Source organism: Terrapene carolina, unplaced genomic scaffold, assembly GCF_002925995.2.
Source record: "Terrapene carolina triunguis isolate 2854851 unplaced genomic scaffold, T_m_triunguis-2.0 Scaffold33911, whole genome shotgun sequence".
NCBI lineage: Eukaryota > Metazoa > Chordata > Testudines > Emydidae > Terrapene > Terrapene triunguis.
The window spans coordinates 10,364,523-10,380,172 of record NW_020698262.1 but is presented as its reverse complement, the minus strand read 5'-3'; the positions used below and the strand labels follow the sequence as shown (position 1 = coordinate 10,380,172).

Sequence of the window (15,650 nt, the reverse complement as noted above, 5' to 3'; positions counted from 1 at the left end):
AACTTATTGTGGGTCTCTTGTTTCGCAGATCAGGACCAAACCGCCATGAGCCAAGTGGCCGAGACCAACCACAGCACTTTGGAGGGCCCCCTCCGCTCATCTCTCCCAAACCTCAGCATCATCCAGTGCCCACCTCGCTCTGGAACCCTGTGTCCTTGCTGGAGAACAACATGGAGCCGCGCAGGATCCAGGAGAATCACTCTCTCCATGCCCACCCTGCCCAGTACGAGCCCAGCCGACAAGCCATCCCCTTGGTGAAGGTGGAACGAGGATACTGCCCCGAGAAGCTGGACGAAGGGGCCAGAAAGAGAGAGACACTGGACAAATACCAGCCTGCCAGGGAGCCTGGGGCGTCGGAACATGGTGGGTTCTCCCATGGGCCCTTCCTGGCAGAACTGGAAAAGTCCACACAGACCATCCTTAACCAACAGAGGGCATCGCTTTCCCAGCCGGGGCAGTTTGCTGAGGTCAGCCTGCCCAGCAAGCCTAGCTCACCTTACCGGCACCCGCTGCCTAGGGCCCACGACCCCATGTACGTTTACGACGAGTTCCTGCAGCAACACCGTAAACTAGTCAGCAAACTGGACCTGGAGGAGCGGAGGCGGAGAGAAGCCAGGGAGAAAGGTGAGTGCCTGCATTGAGGAGTCCCTTCCAGCCGCAGTGCCGCAGTAGCGCTGAACATGACATCTCACTGAGGGCTTGTCTACACAGGATGCTACTGCGCTGCGAGCCAGGGTGTGAATCTACAGCACAGTAGCTTGCTGTGCCATAACACCCTGTGCTACAGGGCACAAACAGGCCGGGAGAGTGCTTTGACTTGCTACACTTTACAAACAGTAGTAGCCAAAGCGCACTCCTGGACGGTAGATCAAACCCTGGCTCGTCGCGCAGTAACGTCCTATGTAGACAAGCTCTGAGAATAGAAACAAACTGAAGCAGTGCTAAAGGGCTGTAGCTTTGAGCAGGGGGAACTGGACAGATCAGAAGATTGGAAATGAGCTGAAGAGCCCTTAACCCTAGAGCAAAGGCTCAAACCCAGCTGGGGTCAGCAGGGGATGAAAGTTGTGACCATCTGATGGCTGATCAGTGGCCTGCGTGAAATTATTCAGGATGGGGATATCTTAGTCCAATTCCTGTTGAACAAGTCTCTTGTCTCTCTCACTCACCCACCACCATGGCTGGCTCTCACTGGCACCCCTGTCTGTGTCCATGTAAAAGACAAAGATTGAATGGGCCGTGTTCATTAGAGGGGGTTCCTCTGAGACGGGTCAAATGCATTAGCCGGGCAGCACTGCCATTGGCCCTGCTCTGGAGATGAAGAGAGGACTGGAGTTTTCAGGGCTGTGAATCCTGCTCCAAACACAGTAAAGCAGCAGCAGCATTGTCTCTTCCATGGGGGGGAGAGAGAGTGTGAGTGTGTGTGTGTGTGTGTGTGTGTTGTCCAAGACAATTAAATAAGGACAATAACACCTTTGATTCTGAACAAGCCCTGGTAGTGGGGTCGTATGTCTTCCAGGGAGCTAATTGACACCTCTGCCTAGCAGACAGACCACACTGCTGTCCCCACTGCCTATGCAAATCACGCTGAAAGCCAAATCAGAGCAGCTCTGTACATCCTCCACTGCAGACATGCCCAATTAATAAATGATGAACTGAGGCTAATAAGATGGCTTTAAATATTAATAGGACTGAACAAGCAGGGATAGGAACAGAGGGAGGAGACTGCTCTGCGGTGGGGAGAGGAGGATTTGGGGCATGGGAGCTACACAGTCATTCTCTGGGCTGCTGCTGTCTCTGCTGCTGACACATGCTGTGTCTCAGATGGCTGGCTCTTGGCTCGCCGGCATGTTGCAGTTCTCTTCTATTCCCTTTTGGCACCAAACGTTCTGTTATTTCTGCTTTGCACTTGGCCCACCTCCTGCCTCTGCCCATTAACTCTTTGGAGCTAGTGGAAGCAGCTGACGGCACAATAGGCTGCTACACTGCCGTGCATGTGAGCCGTGTCTCCTGCAATGTTGGGTACTATGCCAGGGTGGCACGCTGGTCACTCCTGCAGTGCACAGATGCTTCTGCCATAAAAATGAGACACACCACTCCACCCCCTCCCTGCAGAAGGCTGCCTGGTAGTTCATGGCTTCCATGTACCCAGGAGGACATCCTTATTTGAGGCTATTCAGCGGGGCCTGAACTCCTCACTGACCTGGCTGGGCATATCCGAGAAGCTGCTTTCTTGTGACAGGCAGGGAGCAGTTACAGATCTGCAAGGTTGCAGATGTTTAATCTGAACAACTGTTGATGCTGCAGACCCAATGTGTCGCAAATTCTACACGTGACTCCGAATGCTTGCGGGAGGGGCATGGGCTATCGGCCACAGTGCACTCTGGGGAAGGCCATTGGCTTCAGGGGAGCTCCTCCTCATATGCAGGGATTCTGATCTCAGCTGCAGATCAATATCCGCTCCCAGTGTATTGCTCAAGTGTGGGGTGTCAGTTTAGTTTGAGTTCCTCTATCGGCGGGGAATAATCTTGAAAGATCAGCTAATATGATCACACACGCAAGCCTATCTAAGCACACAGACACACATGCCTATTCTGCATACTCCGTTACCATGACTGTACATCCAAATGACCAGTGCACAATCATCGTAGTTGCACATGCAGTTGGCTGTAATAAATTGTGTCTCTAATCATGAATCCCCCTCTCATGGGATTATTTGTAATGTGTCAAACTACTGAGCAGCCTCAGACAGCTGCATTTATATGAAAAACAAACCCATCAACAACCTGGGAAATTATTTCTTCTTCTCCTCCCACTCCAAACCCAAAAGGACCAAGCCCCAGGATTGACAAGCCCTGAGCCAATAGCGGTCTGAGAACTCGCCAATTCTCCACTCATCAAGACTAGAAATGGGAGCTTTATCCCATTGGGAAGGGGACTTCCCAGCTTTCCATTGGGACCCACAGCACATTCTGCTAGCCTGTGACCAGTCCCAAGATTTCAGCCATTTATGTGCTATTATTCCAGAGAGAAAAGCCATTTTGTGGTGAACTTGTAGAGGTTTATTAGTGATAATTCCCCACTTTTGCCTCCAAATCCTGGCCACTTGCCTTCCTGGTACTAAAAGGAGCTGCGCTTCCCAGGTGGAAGCTTATGAATAAAGGACCAGTGATAGCTTAAAGCCTCTTTCAAACATTTCAAAAGCAGGCTTTCTATGAGACATTTGGCACGTAGAGAATATATTCCCCACGCATCATAGATGCAACCCAAACTGCTGCCAGTCACCACGGCACCCCGTGTGGTTCAGGTAGTGACGTAGGTACATGCACACATGCCCTGGACTGTTCTTTTCCCTGTGTAATGGGCCCAGGGAGATGGACTGAAATGCACTTGTAGGCCTATTGCATGGCATGGCCTTCAGCCCCCTGAGGGTACAGCCAGCCGCTTCTGTGAATTACACAGCAGGCTGAAAACAGTTCCTGCAGGGAGCCCTTTGTCCAGTCACAAGCCCTTAGAGCTGGGCAATTCTTCCAGGCCTGCTTGCTGAGCCCTCCCGGCGTGTCACTTGGCTGGGATTCATCGCAAGCTACCCAAGTCTGAGTTGATGGAGCTCTGACGGGTTCTCTCGAGTGGGGGGGGGGGAGCTGTCTGTTCCACCTCTTGGCCTCACCGTCCCACTTTGCGTCTCTCACGCACAGGCTATTACTATGACCTGGATGACTCCTACGACGAGAGTGATGAGGAGGAAGTGAGAGCCCATCTCCGGTGCGTTGCCGAGCAGCCCCCGCTGAAACTGGATACTTCCTCGGAGGTATGCCAGCTGTCTGATCCTGCTGAGGTTACTCTTGAGCCTTTGTGGCCAGTCCTATGGGTGAGGTGCCCTGAGCCAGCTCAGACTCTATATGGTCACTGGGCATTATGGGGCAGAGCAGCCTAGGATACAGCCATGGTATGTTTCTAGCCCAGGAGTACCATTGAGGACACTGTGGCTTTGCTCTGTACAGATTCTCAGACCTTTCCCACTGCAGAGATAAGTAAGTAGCAGCAGCAGGAGGCAAGCCACAACGAAGGGGCCCAGTGAAAGGATGGAAGGGGTGTTTTCAGACAAGGAAGGTGACTGGACGAGGTGGAAAGATACAGTGAGGGGGTTTCAGAGGGTTGATGCAGAGGAGAGACTAAGCTTTTCTCAGCTCGGAAAAGGGGCTGTAGGATCATCCTCCTCTCACCGCCTCTCTGTACCCGAGGCTTAGCCATGGCTTGCTTAGCCCGTTGCCAGCCTTTGGAAGAGGGCCTCTATTAATGTGTAGCCCACTGCACTAATCAGCTTCACAGCATTTCACCAACATTAACTAACCTGTGTGAGACAGGGGAATGAGGATTTATTACCCCATCGGGCAGATGGAGAAACTGAGGCAGGGAGGTAAAGTGACTTGCTTGGGGCCGTAGAGAGAGACAGTGTCCGAGCCATAACCTTCCCTTACCCTTAGTCTGTGTCTTCAAATTGCAAGTCCTTCAGGGCAGGGGTTGTCTCTTTACTGTGTCTATACAGCACCTAACATAATGGGGCCTCAATCCTGACTGGGGGCCTTGGTCCTACCATACTATAAATATTTAATAACAACAACAGGAGGAGGAGTGCTCGGAAGTCTGCCTTCCAGTCCCATGTCTAGACCGCTAGCCTGTAGCTCTCTGATCTGAACAAGCACAGTGGTGCATTTTCCATGCTCCCTGCTGACAGGCTGAATTGTCTTCAGCATTTAGGTTGGCCACCAATCCTGTCCCCTTTCCGGATGGCTTATACATCTGTGGTTTGGGAGGAACTGAACAGCTCATTCTCTGTTTAAAAGACGCTGGGTTTCCCGTGCCATTGATTTTAGTATTATGGATTCCTTTCCAGACTGCGTAAGCGTCCCCAGAAAGCAGTGTGGTGTACATGGAATTATACCCCCATGAACCTAGCTAGATAGAGAGAAGTATATGACAGGGAAACATGACAGCAGCAGGTTCTTCACTGTTCAGCTGAAGAAAAGTCCCACTGAGCTTTGAAACTACTCATTTATGTGGCTCTTCCCATTGCCAAACTCCAGAAATTGGAGTTCCTGCAGCTTTTTGGCCTGACCACCCAGCAGCAGAAGGAGGAGCTGCTGACTCAGAAGAGGAGGAAGAGGCGGAGGATGCTGAGGGAGAGGAGTCCATCCCCTCCCACAGTCCAGAACAAACGTCGGACGCCCTCACCGCGGCTCCCACTCTCCACGCGCTACAGCCCCGACGAAATGAACAACAGCCCCAACTTCGAGGAGAAGAAGAGGTTCCTGACCATCTTCAACCTGACTCACATCAGCGCAGAGAAAAGGAAAGGTACGGCTTGATCCGTGCAGGCCAGTGGGGAGGGATGTGGTGTGTTGGATTCTGCAGATGACGTTCTAGGTACATATACAGCCCTGTCACTATGGTATGAGTGAAAGGAGGGGGAGCTCACAACACTGGTGGCCATGGGCTTTAGAGCAGCACTAGGAGAAATGTCTCAATTCCATGAACTTGTGTGTCACAACATGGTGATGGTCTTTTGCCCTGTGATGATGCATTGCCTCATGGTGCTGTGACTTCCCTCCCCACCCCTACACACAGCACCCCTAGGGTTTGATTTTCAGAAGTGCTGAGCACCCCCAGGGGGAGCTGCAGATTCTCAGCACCTCTGCAAGGCAGGTCCTGAACTTCTGGGACAAGTGACACTAGTCTGAGTTGAAGATGCCCACTTAACTCTTGATTTCAAGGTTTTCATTCTGCTGCAGGCTGGTTAGAGCTGCTTTGCTTCTCCGGTAGATCCAGCCTGCCCTGTTCCTGATCTGTGCTTTGGTTGTGGTGAGCAAAATGAGGGCATTTGCCACTGCCCAGGAATGAAACCCTTTGGTGCTGGGGCGTCCCCAGCTAGTGTGATAAAAATGGGCATCCAAAGGAATGTTTAATTTGCAATCCAGTTGTGAGCCTAAACACATGAATGCCGTCTCTCCCATGACATGGCATGCAACCCGTCAGCAGCCTGGTGGGAATCTGCCCAGTGCTGCAAGAGAGTAGCATGGCTCCACTGGCCAGGTAGCCACCCCCTCCCCGGAGCCAACACACAGGGCCGTTCGTGTCCTGTTGTTCAACAGGTTTGGATAGATCAGCTAAGCTGATACAGGAAGCATCCTTAACCCCGTGCTCACCACCACCACCCAGATTATGGACAGTGCCGTATGCTGCTGAGTGGGCACAAGCAGTGACGTCCTACTAGTTCAGCAAAATGCCCATTGCAGGCTCTGATTCGTAGCGACTGCAAAATCAGTTGCTGTTCCTTTGCTGCCTTTGTGCCCTGTGCTGGCCAAGTGCCATGTTCGTGTCTGTGTGCTGTAACTCCAGTGAGACTAATTTCCCACGTATGCACTTGCAAAGCCAAAAGCTGCCCTTGTGCTGTCTGCTTGCGGCATCTTCCTACTTATCTCTGCTCCAATGGGCAAAGGCTGCACTAAATCTCAGCTTCCCACCCTGCAGATAAAGAGAAACTGGTGGAAATGCTCCATGCCATGAAGCAGAAAAGTGTGACGGCAGCAGTGGTGGTGAAAAGCTCCCCGCGGGACAGTCCCAGTCTCACCCCAGCTGGTAAGTAGCAGGGCAGAGGAGCTGATGGGGGGGAGAAAAGTGGGATAGAGCGGATGGACAGACCTCCATGGTGCTCCTGAGAATTGGATCATAGGGACTAAAGAGTGAGCACCTAGTGGGCCTGATAATCCTCGTACTTTGACTGGTTTTACTTTGATGTCAGTGAAATTACACCAGCATGAGCGAGAGGGGAGCTGGGTCCAACCAATAACCTCTTCATAACTGAACTGGATAAAATGGGCAATATTCACCTGTCATTCTGCCCATTGCCCCCTCCTCCAAAGACAGACAGGTGGCTTTCACAGTACCTGGCTAATGCAGAGTTTGTTGAAGTGATGGAGGGGGGAGGGTCAGGCCTGTTGCAGGCTTGGTGTTGAAACACTTCCTGGGTCAGATTTTCAAAGGGCCTCTACAGCATGTGCAGAGCCTAGTTGGGGTGCCCTGGGGGAGAGTTGTGCACAGTCATGGGCCAGACAGTCCAAGGTGCAGTGAACTGATCTGCAACTGCAACGTCTGCTGGGGTTTTTTTAGAGGTCCTTTAGCATTACAGGCCCACCTGACAGTTGGCACAGGATTTCTCTTCCAGCCCCAGCCAGCTGGAGGAAGATCTATCCCGTGTTGTGTGAATGGACCTTCTTCTAGAAAACAGCAAATCAACCAAAGAGTAGTGTGAGAGCCTTCCCCAGAGCCATGATGTGTCCAGCCATTCAGTAACGCCTCAGGGAACGCAGGGACATTCGAATCAAGCATCTCCTCCGAATCAGTCCCAAGCACCACTAGTAACTCTGTTATGTTTTATTTCCCAAAGAGCTCCAGGTGCAGCAATTTCCTGTGGATTCAGATAAACCTGTTGGTATCACCGCCTCCTTGCCAGACACTCAAAAGACATCAGAGCCCAGCCGATTAGAACAGCTGAGACCGCACGAGCTCCAGAGGGCCAAGGAACCAGCTCCGGTCTCTGCTGAGAAGCCCAGGCTGAACGATGGGCACACCGGGAAGAAGAGCCTGAGCATATTCAATTATGTCAGGGGCCCTTTGCCTAAGGACATCCCGGTGCCACTCTCTCACAGCATGAATGGGAAGAATAAGCCATGGGAGCCCTTCATAGCTGAGGAATTTGCACATCAGTTTCACGAGTCTGTGCTGCAGTCCACACAGAAAGCATTGCAGAAGCACAAAGGTAATGGGACAGACCCAGAGGGGAAATGGAGGGGGAGACAGCAACAGTATATGTGTACAAATAAGAGCACTGTACTGAAGTCTCAATGAGGCTTCCATCTAAGCTCTAAAGCAAGTGTCCACACTTTTGCACATGTAAGATTCTGCACGCACACTTTTTTCCTCACCTGAGTTTTAGCACGTGCAGATCCTGAATAGAGGCCAAACTTTATTTGCTTGTACAGTGTCAGGTATTTAGACATCAAAACCTCCAGTTTGTGTACACAAAGGACATCTGCACATATACATGGCAGTTTGTGTGCACAAAAAACCTAGACCTGAAATAAAAGTGCGTGCAAAACTTGTGCATGTAAAAATGCGGGAGTTCGTTTAGAAAATCTGGCTGTTGGTACAGATATAATGACAGTAATTCCCCAGCCAGCCATGCTTTTGTCTCTTACGTGTTCTAGAAAAAAAGTTTTAGAAATGACCATTATGGGAAGGGAGAAAAGCACATCTGACTGCCAGCCATGTGGGTACTCAATGTAAGCATGAAGCACAACCTGTTTCTGGAAATTATGAATACATCTGTGCTTTCCCATCACTGAAACAGCCTGAACAATTACAGTAGGAGGTAAAAATATGGGAACTTCATGAGAGGCACTGAAAATATGGCTCACGCACTGAAAAGCTCATTAATTTCAGTGGGCAGAAGTAAAGTTACAACAGTGTGTAGGGAGCAGCTGTTAACAGAAAATTAAAAAGAAGTATTAAGAAAGCAGAGAGGAGCAGCATACAAAAAATGTAGACAGTACGGGGCCATAAATGTATGCAATGACTGGCTCAGAGAGCCATTAAAATCTACTGAAGACATCTCCAACACTGAGGAAGAAAAGTTAATCTTATAGACAAATTAATAACCCAAGGGCAGCACATTTGTTAATGCAACCTGATCAAAAATGTTTTTAAATAAGAAGCCTATTTTAAGGACACACATCAGTGATTAGGTCACTTAACTGACAGGCAAGAGACCGGCACTCTAGTCCCAACTCTGCCACTGACCTGCTGTATGACCTAGGAAAAACTTTTTCTTTAGGAGAGTGGTGAAGCACCGGAATGGGTTACCTAGGGAGGTGGTGGAATCTCCTTCCTTGGAGGTTTTTAAGGTCAGGCTTGACAAAGCCCTGGCTGGGATGATTTGGTTGGGAATTGGTCCTGCTTTGAGCAGGGGGTTGGACTAGATGACCTCCTGAGGTCCCTTCCAACCCTGATATTCTATGATTCTACGGCAAGTCACATCATTTCTCTGCACTTCTGTTGTTCCTCCTGCCCTGTCTCTTATCTTGCCAGTTAGGATCTCCCCCTAAAGAGCTTAGGGGCCACTAGGCGCTACTGTAATACACAAAATAGTTGTAGCATTTTAGAAAAGCAGTAACATATTTCCAGGTGTGTGTGCCATCAGGAGAGGGTGAGGATTAGAGAAGGATTGTGAAAAGAGTTTTCTTGCACTCACTGCACCTTCTGTTACAAAGGGTGTGCAAGGGAATTTGCAGCCTTGCATTTGGCATTCTCTTCACACTGATGCAAGTGCATAGAGTTCAGTCACTCATCCTTTTTCGATTTATCAACCAGTGTGATTCCACATGGGCTGCCCGGACAGTCAGGGTCAGACTGTTCCTCGCAAGCAGGGAGACAGAGAATTCTAATCAGACACTAGTGGCCAGGTGATCCACACCCCAGCTCCCACACTCCTCTTGTCTCCAGCAAATGAGAAGTCAAGCTTCTTAGCCTTTGTGGCTGCCTGGTACAGTAACCAGACACTGCTACGAATCTGATTGTCAGTGGAGCTTCAACACCTGGCCCCCACTTGTGCATGTCCACCTGTGTGCATAGGTGTTAGTGCAGAGCAGGTGCATGCACACGGATGGAGGCAAGGGTTGGAAAATCAGTCCTAATATACTTCATTGCAGGACATGCTTTGACACCCAGAAATTAGGCTGATCGCAGGTGGTAGCTGTGGAATTAGCTCATGTAGACTATCCGCGCTGGCCCGGGCCTTGAGATGTTTTCCAGTATGTGCCCTGTTTAGTTTGAAATGTCTTCTGAGGACATAAGAAGTCGTCTTTTCTGATTGTTTTCTGTTCCTGTCTTGCTTTCAGGAAGTGCAGCAGCACTTACTGCAGAGCAGAACCACAAAATTGACACCTCTATCCATTACAACATTCCTGAGCTTCAGACCTCAAGCAGGGTCCAGCTGCCTCAACAGAATGGGCAGCAAGACACCCCACTGGCACGAAAGGGGCTCATCCCACCCGAACAGGACAAGGACTCTGACTCAGAGGGGGAGGAGGAGGAGGAGGAGGAAGAAGAGGAGGAAGAGGAGTACCCTAGACCTAAATGGCAGGGGATTGAGGCAATCTTCGAAGCTTATCAGGAACATATAGAAGGTAAGGGAAAAGGATTACAAATGGGACATCAAGGCGATTTCAAGCCCTCCTGTCACCTTGAGGTCTCAGTCCTATAAATGACAGTATGGTATTTCTGCTACCATCTCAGAGGGTGCTCACATCACTACATTTTCTGTAATGTAAGAGGAGAAGGTGGAATTTTGGTGAAACTTCCAACTTCAACCTCAGCTGGAGTGGAGAAGGAATAGCAGGGCTACTGCTGTCCCTGTTGCTGCAGTTGCTTGCTTGACTGTGCTCTCTCAATACTGAAGGGTTGTCTCTCTGATAATGATAAGAACTGCTCTGTGCCTATTAGTTTCCAAGAGCACTGGGTTCGAGCCTTGGCTCTGCCATCGACCCATTGGGACCTTGGGCATGTTACTCTGTGCTTTAGTTTCCTGATCCGTACCATGGGGATTAAAAACAGATCAGTCTCACAGGTGAGGCAAATTTATTCACATCTGTCGAGCACTTTAAGATCCTCCGACGGGAAGGGGCTGTGGAAAAGCATAAGGCTGTTAATTAGCAGAGGATAGACATAAAGGCGACAGGTGTGTATGAAAATTCATTAATACGACCCAGCACCTTAGAGCAGTGTCTGTAAGGCTGCACAGCGAAATGGAGTCTGGATTCAAGAGCGCAAAACCCCTTGATGTTTTTCTCCTTAGTCTCCTGCTTTATATTCTTGAAATGTGTCTAAAAATAACCCCGCTGATGCACCGCCTCAAGCTGGCAATGGAGATGCCATACAGGTGTCAAACGGTGACCTGGCGCACCCTCCACTGTGCCCCAAAACAATCAGATAGCTCAGCCACTGGCATGCGCTGCACCCAAGGGGCTGTGAGTCATTTTCTTTTGAACAACACTTCACTTAAGGGCTGTCAGTCTCATCTGTGGAGAGAGACACTTTAGGAATTACAACACAGCTAATTACCAAATGGCGAGCTGGAGCCAAGTCTCAGGAAAACACAAATGCAGATTGATCACCAAGTCTTTCCCTAATTTATTGCAGTTATAAATACATGTGTAGGCTGCAACTCAGAGTCTGAAATAGGATTGGGGCATCTTTTACCATTATTGGTGAATCTAATTTAATCTGTTTTCCACAGCACCTATCTCTGTGGTATCCACCTGATTCTCCAGCTCTTAAGACTCAGGTGTTTGTTCATGCCACTGCAATTAGTCCTCCGTGATTAGATGGTTATCAAAAATACACAGCAACCTTTCAGCGTCAATACAGCTGGCTAACCTATGAACACCTATGAATGCTCTACACATTCAATGCTGCACAAATTTTGCTACATGCTGTTTTACTTTCCGGCGCGCTGATTATTCTTTGTGTTCTTGATAAGACGATAGAAATATTGAACAGCTTCCAGTGGATCAGCTGCTTTAGGTTCCCCTCTCGTTTTATCACGGCAATAAATCCTTTGTTAGTGTGCAAGACCCAATAATGTTTCTGATACCCTGGAAGTTAATTACATCTCACGTACTCAGATCCTTATGAATACAGTTTAAATTGTCTTTTAGAAAACTGAAAGGTGCTGTTAGCTTTCTCAAAGGAGCTTCGGCAGTGTTTTTTCCATAAGCTGCGGACCCTTTATTTGACATCAGGCTGTCTTGCAGATCAGTTCTTACTTTCCTTTAGAACATGATTATACTAGTTTGCATTCCTGAGAGCCTTTCATCTTGGAGGATCCCAAAGTATTTCACCAACAGCACCACTATAATGTAGCTACCTCTGCCATGGGTGGTGGTAGTCATCTGGCTCAAAGCAGGCTGCGCATGGAAGGAGGGGTTTTGGACAGGAGTACAGTCCTGCCTTAGGAAAAGTGGTATTGGATGGTTAAACTCCACACAGAGCAGAGTCTCTGTTTAAAGTGTGGAGTCAGAAAAATGACAGGGGGAAATGGACCTCTCTCAACAGCTCTGCTCCCTGTATATATTCGGACTCTTGTCTGATGCCATAATAAGCTTTTACTCCTGTTAGCCTTGCAGAGGCAACAGAGCTGTGGGAGAGGAACCTGGATGCTATGTTTTGGCTCACCCATCAATAGAATCTTTGTTCCAGCTGCAGAGCCTGTTCTCCATTCCCATGGTATTTAGGCACCTAGTTGATGATGCACAAGCAATAAAGAACCCAGCTTGTCTCTCAGATCCTAGGCTGTATTTGCATGACTGGCAGTTAAAAAAAAATCCTTCCTTTATGCAAACTGAGCACATTTGAAATCAATGGAAGATAGGAGCCTAAACACCTTTAGGAGCTGGGCCTACATTCTGAAGAGGCGGTAAGTCTGGAACCAGCACCATGCTGCATTCTAGAGGCACTGTAGACTGCCTGGAATTTATTTTAATCTATTTGGGAAGGGCAGAGTTAATCCTGCTGGAATAGGAGAGAATTTGGCAAGAAGTATCCTGCCTTAACTTTTTACAGATCTGTCCAGTGTGCCAGTGCTTGGTTTAAAGAATGCCAGCGGTCATGTCTGGTGAATGCACAAATGAACACCTTAGGAACATTGCAGCATGGTGCACAAATTTTAGGAAAAAGGCCAAGATATGGAGGACTCTTCCATCCATGAGGTTATGTAGTTTGCTGCGCAGTTGATCATTGGCTACAGTGGTGGTGTCCTTAATCTCCATGACATAATATGGTGAGAACATTTCAGTAGTGGTGGATGAAGGTTGAGAGGTCCATGCTGGAGCAGACTGGCACGTCTGACATCTTACCTCTGGCAGTGACCTTCTGAGGTTTCAGAAGGCCAACATCAAGGGTGAGAATTCAGGAGCCTGGTGTGGGAAAGACTAGCCAGACCAGAGATGCTATTAGCCAAATAGTCTGATGATACCATGCAAGGCTGATTGTTTCTCATTTGCTTGCAGAACAAAACCTGGAACGCCAAGTGTTGCAGACACAGTGCCGACGGCTGGAGGCCCAGCATTACAGTCTCAGTCTGACTGCAGAGCAGCTGTCACACAGCATGGCGGTGAGCGATAGACACTTTGACATGCTCGGGGGGGGGAGGGGGGGCGAACCTACTGGAACCCCAGTAGAGGAAAATTGGAGTCTGCCCTTGGGAATGTGCCGGTGAGGACAAGAGAACCAACACATGACACGTGTAGTCGTGTTGCTTATTGCACTATTGGAAGGCACTCAGACACTATGGTGATGAGTGTGGTGTAAAAACCTGTATAGAATAGCATGCTTCTCAGATGACCTACTGCCCATTTGTTTACAGCATCTTCTGGAATAAAAATGCACTAGCAAGTATCATGCAGACAGGGTCACTGTAAGCAGCATGACCCTGGTAGCAAGGAAAGGAGACCCATCCAGAGTCTGTGCAAACCTATAAACAACTTGTAGGGCAGAACTGCTCCCCTGTGATTCTCTGTGCTTGTTCAGTGCCCCCACCATCACTGGGAATTCAGCATGTGCAGGGCAGTAGGTTTATTATAACACTTGCCCTGTAGGATTTTTTAAATGCAGCAGTACAAGTTTTGCCATCCCTTTTAGTTTCCTGTCTGGCCCAATGAAAAGCTGGCTGCAGGGTTCCCCACCTCTGCACCACAGGAAAAAGACATGGGCCGGCTCCAGCCAAGGCTGGATGTCAGGATCTCCATTCTTAGGGCAGGAGCTTTGAGGCAGTAGGGTGGACAAATGTAAGAAGGAACAGTGCTGAGAAAAATACAGATGCCACAAAGTTTGAGGAAAACATGTGGGTCTGATTCCGAGCTCACTTACTCAGGGGAAACTCAACGGGACTACCCCAGCATGATTGAAAATCAGCTCTTCTGATTTGATCCAACTTTGCTGTCATTTCCATCTGCCCACCAAACCACCCAAATGTTGACTGCAACAAACCCAGTGGCCTGCCCCTGCAGAAGAGCATAATATATCCCCCATAGATGCACACGCTGGAGAGAGGTGTCAATGTCCCCTTTTTCACTTTGTTTTTTCCTATTCCCTTACAGGAACTAAGGAACCAGAAGCAGAAGATTGTCTCGGAAAGGGAGCGACTTCAGGCCGAACTAGATCACTTGAGAAAGTGCCTTGCGTTGCCTGCAATGCAGTGGTCTAGGGGTTATTTCAAGGGATATCCCAGGTGACGCTCCCTTGCACTAGGCTGAACATATAGTATAGAAATAATAATCTATTTTATTACCTTGAATATTTAATATTTTTCACTGGGAGGTTTGAAGCTAAAATATAAATGGAGAATGTGCCATGCATGGAGCAAAGGATTATGGGATCCAGAAAAAATACCCACCTCTATCTTGACTTCAATGCAACTGAATCTTTGTAATTCTGCAAGCAACCCACCCATGAAGGCTAGATTTTGTTTAATTTTAATGAGGGGTGCTTTTTTTCCTCTTTCCCCTCCACTTTTTAATTATTATTTTTTAAATCTGATAAGACTTCATCAACAACACTAATAGCCACCTCCCTGTAGAGGGGGTGCTGTCCACACACAAAATCATTCTTTTGTTGCCATATTAGTCCAACTACTGTACCATGGGGTTTGCCTGTTCTTCACGGGGAAGATGGTGTGTCTCGTGTTAAGAGGAAGTTGGGTACACTTTTGAAAGCAAATGAACTGTGTATCTCCGATACGGAAAGCTGTGGTAGTGATCTGCAGAGTAACAAGTCCTGGAAGGAGCCAACACAGCTTCAGAACTTGAGCCTTTTCCTAAATCAACAGGCTTTCCACTGGAAATGCACTTCGCTATAAAAAAATAAAGTGAATAAACAAACCGAAGGTACCTTTTTATTACTGTTTTGGGGGGTAGGGAGCGGAATGTACAGAACAACAACAACACACACACACACACCTAGAGAGAGAGAGAGACAAATTACATACCCTAGTGGGTGAACTTTTCATACAAACTCAAACGATTTTGCAATTAAAAAAAAAAAAAAACAAAGTCAAAAAGGTGCTTCAGCCTTGTACTGTGTATATATTTAAAAAGTTTTGTATGTTTTTATTACTTTAATTATTGTTATAAAAAGCTTGCCATTTTTAATATGTTTCTGCTTTTTTTTTTGGCAAAATAACTTGCTTTTAGTGTTTGTACTGCTGCTGGTCAGGACATGACAAATATTGAAGTGTTTTAAAACAATTTAAAAAAAAAAAAAAGCTTTCCACTGGGGCATGTGCTATCACTTCTGTTTTTTGCTTTGTGTAGCATCAGTTACTGGTACAGAAAATTCTGTTACTAAAAGGCCAGGAATTAATTATTCCTTACTGCCCTTTCACTGATTTTTTTTTCCCTTCAAGCACTTCAAAAGTTACATTACAAATATGACCAGCTGCTACTAAATGGGGAAGGGAGTGGAAAAGTCTGTGTTGGGAACAAAAGTTCAGGAACTAAATGAACTGTTTGGGTCTATGATTCAGCGTTACTGATGTCTTT

General features: G+C 48.0%; 1 protein-coding gene across 1 annotated transcript in view; it reads left to right on the top strand.

The window, feature by feature from the left end:
• Window positions 1–14,588, top strand: part of LOC113405066 (genetic suppressor element 1-like) — a 49,893-nt gene extending 35,305 nt beyond the window's left edge. Inside the window, exons 8-15 of the mRNA XM_026663806.1 lie at window positions 29–624; window positions 3,696–3,808; window positions 5,085–5,355; window positions 6,529–6,636; window positions 7,445–7,816; window positions 9,954–10,241; window positions 13,122–13,225; window positions 14,211–14,588. Coding sequence (XP_026519591.1) covers window positions 29–624; window positions 3,696–3,808; window positions 5,085–5,355; window positions 6,529–6,636; window positions 7,445–7,816; window positions 9,954–10,241; window positions 13,122–13,225; window positions 14,211–14,345 — 1,987 coding nt within the window. The 3' untranslated portion in view covers window positions 14,346–14,588. The remainder of the gene's footprint in view (window positions 1–28; window positions 625–3,695; window positions 3,809–5,084; window positions 5,356–6,528; window positions 6,637–7,444; window positions 7,817–9,953; window positions 10,242–13,121; window positions 13,226–14,210) is intronic.
• Window positions 14,589–15,650: the final 1,062 nt, after the last annotated feature.